Source organism: Bombina bombina, chromosome 2 (genome assembly GCF_027579735.1).
Source record: "Bombina bombina isolate aBomBom1 chromosome 2, aBomBom1.pri, whole genome shotgun sequence".
NCBI classification, from domain to species: Eukaryota; Metazoa; Chordata; class Amphibia; order Anura; family Bombinatoridae; genus Bombina; species Bombina bombina.
The window spans coordinates 954799395-954813529 of record NC_069500.1 but is presented as its reverse complement, the minus strand read 5'-3'; the positions used below and the strand labels follow the sequence as shown (position 1 = coordinate 954813529).

Sequence of the window (14135 nt, the reverse complement as noted above, 5' to 3'; positions counted from 1 at the left end):
GGTGTAGGGGGGTTAAATTAGGGGTTAATAATTTTAATATAGCTGGCGGCGGTGTAAGGGGCTCACATTAGGGGGTAGTTAATATAGATGGCGGCGGTGTAAGAGGCTCACATTAGGGGGTAGGTAATATAGATGGCGGCGTGGTAAAGGCTCACATTAGGGGGTTATACATTTAATGTATGTGGCGGCGGGGTCCGGGAGCCACGGTTTAGGGGTTAAATACTTTATTAGGGATTGCGGCGGGGGATCGCGGTTGACAGGTAGATAGACATTGCGCATGCGTTAGGTGTTAGGTTTTATTTAGCAGTTCGCGGTTGACAGGTAGATAGACATTGCACATGCGTTAGGTGTTAGGTTTTATTTAGCAGCCAGTTTAGGGAGCTACGGGGCTCTAATACACAGCGTAAGGCTTACTATGCCTGCAATTTGTGGCGAGGTGAAAATGTAGTAAGATTTCTCAATTTTCGCCCCATAAGTCCTTACGCTGTATATTGGATACCAAACTGCGCGGGTTTGGTATACCTGTCTATGGGCCAAAAAACTACGTCCGAAGGCAGAAATATACAAGCGTACCTTCTAGGTTACGCCGTATATGTGATACCAAACCCATTTGCGGGCGACACTGCATATCGGATTGGGCCCTCAATTTCCATTATTCTCAAGGGACATGTTACAATAAAAAAAATAAGAGCATATAGTGTATCAGTAGCATTGCTTAAAGTAATAGTCTACTTTGTAAATTGAATTATAAAAAGTGAAACCTCATTTTTATTGATGTTCTCTAGTATCTATTCCCCTTAGATCAAGTATGGTCACCTATGGGCCTAGTTACTCAGATGAATCAATATAGAGTAAGTAGTAGATAAAATAAGGGAGGGATTATTAATGGCCGCAATATTAAGTAGGCTAGAAATAAATCAAACCTCATAGTAATAACCAACAAAGCAATATAGCCTTTCAATATTAGGGATTATGCAGACAGATAGATCGTGCTAGCAAGCCATCATATATCATAAGACCTAAACCCAGTCACGTTACTATCAAAACAGTCTATTGTCAATGTTAATATATAGCGTCTGCATCTAAGATGAGTGTCCATGTATTTAGGACAAATAAATATAAACATTCTTATTTTTCGGGTTCCTTATAAATTAGTCTTGCTTGTGATGGGGACATACTTTTGAGGTATTTAAGTCTGCACAATGCCATCACAAATCTGCCCTACTGATACTGTAATATGAGAGTAATCAACTATTGATAATCTTTTAGTGACATGCCTTTCTACCCGGGTATGGGCCCTATACCCAAGTAGCGTGCTGTTTAAAAGAATAGATAATGATTCACAACAAACAACTAACATATTGGTAGCGGCAAAGGTTATGTAACCTAGGGCTAGGTTGCTGTCCACAAACAGTATATATTGTATTATCAGAACAGTAAAATGGGCAATGACTAAAGACTAAATATAATATTAAAATTTTCCCTATTCATTGTCTTATATTTTAAATTAGAGACATTGTCATATAAATCAATAGTAACAGTAGGAACTAATGAAAAACTATATAGAGATTACAAAATCAAAAATTCAAACTATATTGAGATCTTGTATCCATGGAAGGTAGAGTTACTAAAGTTAACCTATTCCAAGTTTGCAGTATGGGAATAAACTGTTTGTAGTCTCTTTCCAGACCAATTGCCAAAGGGGCAGTGCTGCATGTGCGGTCAAAATGTTAGGGCTCTTCTCTCCTGTATTCTATCTCGTATAGAAATGTAAAGATCCGATCTGTAGATTTTTGCTCTTGTCAGCTAGTGGGCTACAGAAATTGTGTCCTTGTCCGGGGGATCAGCCGCATCGTAAGATCCGGGTCTGACCAACGTGTTTGAAGTGCTCACTGCCGTCCCTCTGGCTGTCCGTGGGCAAAGATACTGCAGAAGTAAGGGTCCTTGTCCGCTCATCTGTATTTGGTTCAAGCCAGCTGCCCAGGTCCCTGAGCAGCATCAACTTAAAGTCCAGAAAGAGGGCCTGCATGTTCTGTATACTGACCTCCATGGTGGGTAATATGGGAGTAGACAGCTTGAGTTGCGCAGCTTAAAATTCCTGTTACTTGTATAGAGCGCTCCACCTTAGATGTAATAAGCCCTGTACTGCAGCGGATTCATTAAATGACAAGTTCTGATCGTGTTTCTGTTGACTAGTGGCTCCGATCTGAGTATGAGGGACAATCTGTAGTTTCGCCTCTGAGTTGATGTATTGCCGCGTGGATGGAAAGATGGCCGCTTACACGCAGTAGAATTATGAGTTTATCCAAAGAGCCACAATTCTCTCCTTCTCAACGTATTTGTCTGGGCTCAAAAGCAGTCGCTGATGATCACAAAAGCCACTAGAACTTCCAATTCGAGCTGAATCTGATGGTCGAAAAAGCAGGTTTTATGTATAATTTCAGCGGAGCTGAAGTAATGTGCTTCCGATCAGCTTCTGGGCTTGCTCCGCCCCCTACAAAAGGCCCTTTTAAGGGCCATTGGTAGTTTATTCTAGATTAGGTTTTTTATTTTGGGGTGTTTTTTTTATAAAGGGTATTAGAAAAGGAATATTTTTTTATTTTTTTGATAATTTGTTTGTTATTTTGTGTAATGTATTTTTTTTAAGGGGTCTTTGTTTTTCTTTTGTAGGAAAAGAGCTATTATCTTTAGGGCAATCCCCTACAAAAAGCCCCTTTCAGGGCCCTTGGTAGTTTATTTTAGATTAGGCTTTTTTTATTTTGGGATGGTGTTTTTTTTTTTTTAAAGGGTATTAGAATAGGAATAATTTTTTATTTTGGATAATTTCGTTTTTTTATTTTTTGCAATGGTAGGTTTTTTATTTTTTGTAATTTTAGGTTTTAGTGTAAGGTAGCTTAGGTTTTATTTGACAGGTAATTTTGTATTTATTTTAACTGGGTAGTTATTAAATAGTTAATAACTATTTACTAACTAGTCTACCTAGTTAAAATAAATACAAACTTACCTGTGAAATAAAAATAAAACCGAAGCTAGCTACAATATAACTATTGGTTATATTGTAGCTAGCTTAGGTTTTATTTCACAGGTAAGTTTAGGGGTTAATAGGTTTATTATAGTGGCAACGGTGTAGGGTTTAAAAACGTTAGTATAGTGGGGGCGATGTGGGCGGACGGCAGATTAGGGGTTAATAATATTTAAATAGTGTTTGCGATGCAGGAGGGCGGCGGTTTAGGGGTTAACTTTAGTATAGTGGTGATGATGTTGGGGAGCAGCGGAATAGGCTACTAAATTTTATTAGTGGCGGCGATATCGGGAACGGCAGATTAGGGGTTAATAAATTTAATTTAGGGTTTGCGATGCGGGAGGGCCTCGGTTTAGGGGTGTTAGTGTACTTTGTAACAGTTTAGTTATGAGTTTTACGCTACAAAGCTGTAACATAACTCATAACTACTGACTTTAGATGGCGTTACGGATCTTGTGGTTTTAGGCTGTAACCCTTGCTTTTTAGCCTGACCGCAAAACTCTTAATACCAGCGCTATGGGAATCCCATGAAAAAAAGTCATTTTTTTTGAGTGCGGTACCGACGTTGCGTTACAGGCTAAAAGGCTTGCGGTACGCCTATACCGTCAAGACTTGTAATGGCTGCGGTGCTGTTTTAACAATGATAATACCATATTTTCAGCGTTTAAAGACGAATGCACAAACTTGTAATCTAGCTAATAATGCAGAATCTTACTATAAACTCATAAACAGTATAAAAAGTTGCTTCTGTAATATTAGCAGTCAGGAAAATAGAGCTCACTTATTGGTTTCTGGGCAAAATCATATTGTCTTAAAGGGACATGAAACCCAAAAATTGTTATTCATAATTCAGATAGTGCATGCAATTTTAAATAACTTTCCAATTCAATTCTGTTATCTAGTTTGCTTAATTCTCTTGGTATACTTTGTTGAAATGCATATCTAGGTAGACACAGGAGCAATAATGGATGTATATTTTACACCGAGGTGTAAAATATAAATAAGATGCGCCTATGGATAGTATAGGGAAAGTATAAAATATATAATAATAAATGACGTAATGTAAAAACCGAAATGGGGATAGATAATTTTGTGCAAAATGTCAATCCGCTTTAGCAAAAAAAAATAATATATATTATATGCTTTCTGTGTACAAAAAGTGAATCCCTGGGAAAAAAAGGACTAATGAGATTAAATGTGCATAAAGACAAAAAACATAAGTAACACTTGGAAATAAAAAATAGTGGTCTATGAGTAACTGTATGTTGCAAACAGTGATTAGAAAACATAAGTGTCCTTTCTGTGAAAGACATAAAACATGACCGTTAAGTTCTGAAGTCTGGAATATAAACCAAAAAGTGTTCAAAGGGAGAAACAAATGTTCGTGGTTTCAGGTGAATCTACAAATGGATACAGGAGTTCGGTGTTTTGAGGCTGCTTCTCTTGGTGCTGGCGGTGAATCAGGTATCTATAAGGTAGAAGAGAAAAGAGAGTGCCTCATAGTGTAGATATCACTGTGCAATTGAGTGGTGAAGTGTAGTGTAATCCAGTGGAAAGGTACTCACAAGTGAGGTGGCACTTTTCGCTAAAAAAGTGCAAGCAGGCAGGCTGACATTTGCAGCAGTCAGTACGCTGACCAAAAAGGTGCAGTGGAATCTGGTTGGGCGTCTCACTGTCGGGATATCGTCAGACCCTGGTGGTGTTTGGAGTCGTGCTCCACGGAGTCTCTCTTTGTCCCGGTATGAAACAATCTGTTTAAGGGGGACTGGTAAAAGCTGACTGGAAAATGTCAGTAACATCTCACGGGTTATAAAAACTGGCAAGAAATGGAAGTAATCCAAACTTAGCAATTAAAAACAGGTTTAATAGAGCTAATAATGCGTTTCTCGGCCGCTAGCTCCTGGCCGTTTCATCAGATAAATTACATACAAGGTTTCAGAGTAAGTTTAAAAAGGTGTACATATCACCTGATTGGATAAAAGAAAGCCAATAAAAACGTTTGTGACATTGTTGCAAAACTACAATTTGTTAGACATTTTTTGATAAGAACAGATTAGATTATTCCTGGTGAAAGGGGAATAACTACTGGTATAGGAAATATCTATAGGGTTGAAACGGATTAATAAAATGTCAAAAAGAATACTTATTAAAAAATATATGAAAATTGAAAGAGCGGATATTTGAAAATGGTCTTCTATAATATTAATCATAATGTCTTTTTATAGAAGACCATTTTCAAATATCCGCTCTTTCAATTTTCATATATTTTTTAATAAGTATTCTTTTTGACATTTTATTAATCCGTTTCAACCAATAGATATTTCCTATACCAGTAGTTATTCCCCTTTCACCAGGAATAATCTGTTCTTATCAAAAAATGTCTAACAAATTGTAGTTTTTTTATCAATGTCACAAACGTTTTTATTGGCTTTCATTTATCCAATCAGGTGATATGTACACCTTTTTAAACTTACTCTGAAACCTTGTACGTAATTTATCTGATGAAACGGCCAGGAGCTAGAGGCCGAGAAACGGCCAGGAGCTAGAGGCCGAGAAACATTTTCCAGTCAGCTTTTACCAGTCCCCCTTAAACAGATTGTTTCACACCGGGACAAAGAGAGACTCCGTGGAGCACGGCTCCAAACACCACCAGGGTCCTGTCTGACGATATCCCGACAGTGAAATGCCCAACCAGATTCCACTGCACCTTTTTGGTCAGCGTACTGACTGCTTGCACTTTTTTAGCGAAAAGTGCCACCTCACTTGTGAGTACCTTTCCACTGGATTACACTACACTTCACCACTCAATTGCACAGTGATATCTACACTATGAGGTACTCTCTTTTCTCTTCTACCTTACAGGAGCAATAATGCACTAATGGGAGCTAGCTACTGATTGGTGGCTCCACATATATGCCTCTTGTCATTCGCTCAGCTAGCATTGCTCCTCGTTCACCAAAGAATACAAAGAGGTTGAAGCAAACTTGATCAAATAAGTAAATTGGAAGTTCTTTAATATTGTATGATCTATCTGAATCATGACAGAAAATGTTTGTTTTTCATGTCCCTAATTAACTGCTAATCAGTCTATAAAAAGTGGCATTTTTTTTAAGGTTTGTACGTTTTGTTTTTTTTCTTTTACTCACAGGATTGACAGGTAAATCTGATTTGGAACAACTTCGTGTTGATGCTATTATAGATTCAATTGATGACTTCATATCTGAGTTTCCTTGGGAAGCAGAAAATGAAGCAGAAAAAGTAAGTTTTGTACTCACAGATACAGTCAATTATTTATTATTAATGGGTATTATTATTAGTATTTTTATTAATTAACTAGCTTCTCCTATTACCCATGGGAAAGAAACCCGTATCTTTTTAATTGAGAAATAAATATACAGTAAGAGCATTTATGATTCATACTATGTTACGTGAGGCTAGCGTGATAAAAAGCGGGAGGACCGAACAATCCCAAGTCATGGGCACGGTACACTCGGTATCACCGTTATGTTGATATATCAACCACCGCTAACTACTATTAGCCACCTTGAAAAATTATCATATCATGTAACCCCAAATTATATTAAAGGTATGCTCCTAAAACTTATCTATATTGCCAATTAAGGCCAACAATTGTACAAGGTATAAAGCAGTGTGAACACCTGACGCTCGTTTCGCCTACTGCTTTGTCAAAGGCGCAGATCGGCCTTGTTAGTGCTCATTTGTAGAAGCGCCAGCCAATCCGGGAGGAGATGCGTCTCCTGACCATGTGATCGCGGCCGCTAATCAGAATGCGGCTGTGTCGTATGGATTATCCGAATGTTAACTACATATACGTCAGAAGGGGGGTGTGATGGTATCAGCCATTCACTAGTTGTTTTACCTGGTGTTCTCGGATAACATGGGCAAGTAGGCTATACATGCAGACTTGTACTACGCAATATGTCTATCATTTTTTTGCGTACTTTGTGTTCATGTAACGGTGGCATGTGAGGCCATACTAATAAAAAGTACTATCCATTTCATTTGAAGACACCTACATAGGTACACTAAAAAATTCCAGTTTTACTCAGTCCAATTTTGTATAAATACAAATGTACCCAGAATTTTTTAGTCTTGCCTATATGTGTGTATAGATAGAGATATATACTTTTAATTTGACAGGTAAGCCTCTGTATTATATATGCAGCAACACAATGTTAAAAAATCACTGTAACCACTCTATAAACCAAATATTATAGGGATACTGAAGCCAAATTTTTTCTTTCATGATTCAGATAGAGCATGCAATTTTAAGCAACTTTCTAATTTACTCCTTTTATCATTTTTTCTTCGTTCTCTTGGTACCTTTATTTGAAAAAACAGGAATGTAAGCTTACGAGCCGAACCATCTTTGGTTCAGCACCTGGGTAGAGCTTGCTACATGTAGCCACAAATCAGCAAGCGCTATCCAGTGTCTGAACCAAAAATGGACCGGCTCCTATGCTTACATTACTGATTTTTCAAATAAAGATATCAAGAGAACGAAGAAAAAATAATAGTAGTAAATTAGAAAGTTGCTTAAAATTGCATGCTCTATCTAAATCATTAAAGAAAAAATTTGGCTTCAGTTTCCCTTTAAGTGCATAATTCTTGCTTTGAATAAGTGTAGCCAATGAGTTCCCCATCATGAGCCTATAAAAAAATTGTTTAAGAATATCCTTTTATAAGTCTCTATTTTTATTCTAGAAAACTTAACAGCACTAAGTTAAAACATTAATAACATTTTGAGTTCTGTATTATATTTTAGAAACGGAAGCAAACAGAGTATGTGGCCAAAGCTGCACCAGACCTACTGATTAGCTTGGAAAAATCCTTGGGAGACCATGTCTGGTTTGTTGGTGACTCTGTAAGTATATATGTAATTTATTTTTGAAGTAGAATGTAAATGTATTAGAAATCCCTTGTATGATACAAATGGAAATAAAATAGATGCATATGGTTTTGCTATATGTATTCACTTCTTAGTATACTTAACGGAAATATTTATTATAGATCACTACATTTTACAGCTTAACAAAAAATATATATATAAAAAAAAAAATATATATATATATATATATATATATATATATATATATATAGGTATATCTATACTAAGGGCTAGATTACGAGTGGCACGCTAACTCTTGCATGCGAGCGATAAATGGTTTATCGCGGCTTATTACAAGTTGAAAGTAAACTTGTTCACTTGAGTGCAATTTAATTTAACGCGCATTGGGATAGATTGACTTCAGAGCTCTGGTTAACTGTTAAGCTTGTATAAAAGGTTGCACAAAACACATGAAAAATACAATAAAAGTATACTTACACTTATAATAGCACTTTTTAATAAAAAATAATAATAAAAAATTGGAATAAAAAGATATTAGCTCTCAGGTGTTAGGAAAAAAAGGCAGGCAAAGGGCTTTAACAGAGATACATACAATGTGTGTGTAGGTATGTATATTTATCTACATTAATTATATATATATATATGTATTTGTACGTGTATTTATGTATTTACAGACATGCATACACATATAAACACACAAATATATATGTATACATATAAATATATATAAGTACATTTGAGCTCTTTGCAGTCAAGTTGCTGAAAACGTGTGTGTGTATATATATATATATATATGTATATGTGTATATATATATATATATATATATATATATATATATATATATATATATATATATATATATATATATGAACAAAATCCAGAGGTAAAAGCACTCGCAATTATAATCCGGGGTGCACAGCAAAGTAGTACACAATTCCAAAAAGAAGCAGGCACTCTCCGTTTGAACTTCAAAATAATTTTACTAAGTGACGTTTCGGTCCTCAGACTTACTAAGTCTGAGGACGGGGGTGAAACCCCGAAACGTCACTAAGTAAAATTATTTTGAAGTTCAAACGGAGAGTGCCTGCTTCTTTTTGGAATTATATATATATATGTATAACAACAACATCAGATATAGATAGATAAGATAGAGATAGATAGATAGATATAGATAGATGGATAGATAGATGGATAGAGATAGATAGATAGATAGATAGAGAGAGATAGATAGATAGATAGATAGAGATATAGAAAGAGATATAGATAGATATAGATTGATAGATAGATATAGATTGAGAGATAGATAGAGATAGAGAGATAGATAGATAGATAGATAGATATAGAGATAGATAGATATAGAGATAGATATATATATATAGAGATAGATATATATATATAGAGATATATATATATATATAGATATAGATATATATATATATATATATATTGTATTTAAAGGGAACGTCTAGTCAAAATTAAACTTTCATGATTCAGATAGGGCATGCCATTTTAAACAACTTTCCAATTTACTTTTATCATCTTGGTATCTTTGATGAAAGCTAAACCTAGGTAGGTTCATAAACTGATTTCTAAGCCCTTGAAGGCCATCTCTTATCTCAGTGCATTTTGACAGTTTTTCACAGATAGACAGCGCTAGTTCATGTGTGTCATATTTTGATAACAGTGTGCTCACTCCCGTGAAGTTATTTATGAGTCAGCACTGATTGGCTAAATGCATCTCTGTCAAAAGGACTTAAATAAGGGGGGTAGTCTGCAGAGGCTTAGAGACAAGTAATAAGAGGTAAAAAGTGTATTAATATAACTGTGTTGATTATGAAAAACTGGGGAATGGGTAATAAAGAGATTATAACAGTCACTTTATATACAAAGTAGACAGGGGGCACTATACTACACATGATACCTTAAATAAAAGAAAAATCCCTGTGATTTATGAAAAAAAATCCCAAATGGGTTACTCACAAGTGAGATGGCACTGTATAGAGGAATAATGCAAATAGGCAGGCAGATGCTCCTGGCATAAAAATCCAGGGGAATTCCTCCTTAGACATCCAGCCTGCCTATTTGCACTATTCGTCTATACAGTGCCATCTCACTTGTGAGTGACCCATTTGGGATTTTTATTTTTATTTGTTTCATAAATCACATAGTCTACACTATGAGGCGCTCTTTTGTTTTTACTTTATAAAGGGGTTATCTATTTTTTTTAAGAAAACATAAATTATGCTTACCTGATAATTTTATTTCCATCGAGGAGAGTTCACGGCTTCATTCATTACTAGTGGGAATTAAGAACCTGGCCACCAGGAGGAGGCAAAGACACCCCAGCCAAAGGCTTAAATACCTCCCCCACTCCCCTCATCCCCCAGTCATTCTGCCAAGGGAACAAGGAACAGTAGGAGAAACATTAGGGTATAAATGGTGCCAGAAGAGAATATTAAATTTAGGTCCGCCCATCGGAGATACGGGCGGGGGCCGTGGGCTCTCCTCCCCTCGATGGAAATAAAATTATCAGGTAAGCATAATTTATATTTTCCATCTAAAGGGGAGGAGCGCCACGTGTTCATTCATTACTAGTGGGAACATATACCCAAGCTCTAGAGGACACTGAATGAAACCGGGAGGGTAAAAGGCGAACCCTTAATCTGAGGGCACCACAGCCTGTAGAACCTCTCTCCCAAATACCGCTTCCGCAGAAGCAAAAACGTCAAATTTGTAAAACTTAGTGAAGTTATGCAAGGAGGACTAGGTAGCCGCCTTGCAAATCTGCTCCATAGAAACCTCATTCTTGAAGGCCCAAGATGAAGCTACCGCTCTAGTGGAATGAGCCGTAATCCTTTGAGGAGGCTTATGTCCTGCTGTCTCATAGGCCAAGCGGATCAGGCTCCTCAGCCAAAAAGACAAAGAAGTAGCAGAAGCCCTCTGACCCCTGCGTTTCCCTGAATACATGACAAAAAGAGAGTTAGATTGTCTGAAATCCTTTGTGGCCTGAAGATAAAATTTCAAGGCACGAACCACGTCCAGATTATGAAGTAACCTCTCCATAGAAGAAGAAGGATTAGGACATAAAGTAGGAATGACTATCTCCTGATTGATGTTGCGGTTAGACACCACCTTGGGGAGAAACCCCACACCAGTGCCAAGAACAGCCTTATCAGCATGGAACACCAGATAAGGGGGCTCATATTGCAAGGCCGCCAGCTCAGAAACTTTGCATGCCGATGCAATGGCCAACAGAGAACCTTCCATGATAGATTTTTTATGTCAAGAAAATGCATAGGTTCAAACGAAACCTTCTGCAAGACCTTAAGTACCAAGTTTAATCTCCAAGGGGGAGCAGACTGCTTAAAGACTGGCCTGATTCGAGATAGAGCCTGAACAAAGGATTGTATGTCAGGGAGATCAGCGAGTCTCCTGTGTAACAGAACAGATAAAGTCGAAAATTTGCCCCGTTAGGGAACTAGCGGCGAGACCCTTCTCCAATCCTTCTTGAAGAAAGGACAAAATCCTGGATACCCTCATCCGGTGCCAAGGGTAGCCATGAGTCTCACACCAGTGACCGGCTTTCTTGCCTGAACCAGAGTGCCAATAACATTGTCTGCAAAACCCCTTTTTGCCAAGACTGAGCGTTTATTCTCTGAGGCTGACTGCATGGAGATTGGAGATTTTGGTGTTAAAAAGGACCCTGTTCCAGCAGATCCCTGCGACACGGTAACCTCCACGGCGGAGAGGATGAAATCCCCGAACCACGTCCTCTTTGGCCACGAAGGAGCAATCAGAATGGAGGACGCTCTCTCCTGCTTTATATGCGCCACTACACGAGGAAGAAGCGGTAACGGAGGGAATATGTATACTAGACCGAACCCCCAAGGCATCACCAATGCGTCTATTAGCTCCGCCTGGGGGTCCCTCGACCTTGATCCATATCAGGGAAGCTTGCAGTTCAATCTGGACGCTATGAGATCAATCTCCGGCGTCCCCCATCTGAGACAGATTTCCGCAAACAACTTGGGGTGAAGAGATCATTCCCCCGGGTGAAAATTCTGCCTGCTGAGAAAATCTGCCTCCCAGTTGTCCACACCTGGGATGTGGATCACAGAGAGCGAACAGTTGTGCGTCTCTGCCCACTCCAGTATCCAAGACACCTCCCTTATTGCCAGGGAGCTCCTCGTGCCCCCCTGGTGGTTGATGTAAGCCACCGAGGTGATATTGTCTGTCTGGAACCTGATAAAGCTGAAGTCTCTCAGACGAGGCCACACCTCCAAAGCGTTGTAGATCGCTCAAAGCTCCAGAATATTTATTGAAAAAAAGGGACTCTAAGCGAGACCGCTTCCCCTGTGCCATCCTGGCACCCCAAACAGCTCCCCATCCCTCCAGACTCGCGTCCGTGGTAACAATCTCCCACGACGATCTTAGGAAGGATGTCCCCATGGACAGGTGATCCGGGCGTATCCACCAGGAGAGGGAAATCCGAGTCTGTGCATTCATGTGTTTCGACTGCGACAGATCGGAATGATCGCCGTTCCACTGTCTCAACATGCACCATTGAAGAGGTCTGAGATGAAACCTGAATGATGTTCATGCTGGAATGCATGAGCCCAATCATTTCCATGCACTGAGCTACGGACGGTCTCGCTGTAGACTGAAGGGCAAGACAGGTGGATGCCATCTTTGCGAGTCGCTTGTCCGTGAGAAAGATCTTCATGGACACCAAGTCTATGATCGTGCCTAAGAACTCCACTCTGGTACTGGGAACCAGAGAACTCTTCTCGAAGTTGATCCTCCAACCGTGAGATTTAAGTAACTGCAGCAGGACCCTGGTGTGGACCTCTGCCAGATGGTATGATGGCACCTGAACCAAAATATCATTGCCCTGGGATCTGGCTACTGCTAGAAGGGCCCCCAGGACCTTGGTAAAGACTCTCGGGGCCGTCGACAAACCGAAGGGAAGGGCCACGAACTGGAAATGCTGATCCAGAAAGGCAAATCTGAGGAACCTGACATGGTCCCTGTGAATCGGAACATGAAGGTAGGCATCCCTCAAATCTATAGAAGTCATTAGCTGCCCCTCTAGGACTAGGGGAAGAATGCATCTGATCGTTTCCATTTTGAATGATGGAACAGACAGAAACTTGTTTAAACATTTGAGGTCCAGAATAGGGCGGAACGTGCGCTCTTTCTTTGGGAACACGAACAAATTAGAGTAATACCATAGACCCTTTCTGCCTGGGGTACTGGTACGATAACCCCTAGAGCGGAGAGATCCTGCACACAACCCAGAAAGGCCTCTCTATTTTCCGGCCTTGAAGACAAGTTTGACAGAAGGAATCTGTCCCTGGGCGGAGAGGACTTGAACCCTATCCTGTAGCTCTGGGTGACCACCTCCAGAACCCACGGGTCCTGAACATCCTGCAACCAGGCTCCGCAGACCAGTCGAGGGCCGACCCTTCATGCAGACATTCTCGGCGGACTTCTTGTGCTGCTTATACTTGTTCCAAGCTTGAGCAGGCTTCCAGGCACCCTTGGATTGGTCCGCTTTTGCGGTGGACTGAGCGAGTTGCGACTTATCCCCGCGAAGGGGACGAAAATTAGCACTCTTAGGCTTCGCCTTCTTATCCTGGGGAAGGAAGGCACTTGAAAGGCAAAGACAACAGCCTCGTCTTAGAGGTCATGTACGCCGACCAAGATTTTAGCCACAGAGCTCTGCGTGCTAGAACCGAAAAACCTGACACCTTGGCATAGGCGGATAATCTGCATATTAGCGTCACAAATGAAAGAATTGGCCACCTTTAGGGCCTTAATCTTTTCCTGCACCTCTTCGAAAGAGGGTTCTTTCTCAATCATATCAAATAATGCATCACACCAATATGACGCAGCTCCAGCTACTGCCGCTGCCGGTTGAAAAACAAACCCTGTGTATTGAAACATTTTTCGCAACATTTTTTCCAACTTTTCCACCTTGGGAATGGTCCCCCACAACTCTAGCTGGGCCTCTGAGATGGGGAAAAGCTTTTAAAATTGAGAAGGGGAAAAGGAAGAACCTATTCGCTCCCACTCATTCTTAAAATGTTTGCCATCTTGACATGAACCGGAAAGGTCTGGGGAACCACCCTGTCCTCGTAAACCTTATCCAACTTAGGAATGGAGGGCTCCTTTGGTAGTTAGGGTTCCGGAACCTCTAAGGTAGCCAGCACTTGCTTTAACAAAAAACACAAGTTCTTCAT

General features: G+C 39.6%; 1 protein-coding gene across 1 annotated transcript in view; it reads left to right on the top strand.

Annotated features, from left to right (window-relative positions):
• The window catches only part of LOC128649898 (hematopoietic prostaglandin D synthase), a 253935-nt gene that overhangs the window by 222762 nt on the left and 17038 nt on the right, over positions 1-14135 (top strand). The window contains exons 4-5 of the mRNA XM_053703439.1: positions 6171-6280; positions 7809-7907. Of these exons, the coding sequence (XP_053559414.1) occupies positions 6171-6280; positions 7809-7907 (209 nt within the window). The remainder of the gene's footprint in view (positions 1-6170; positions 6281-7808; positions 7908-14135) is intronic.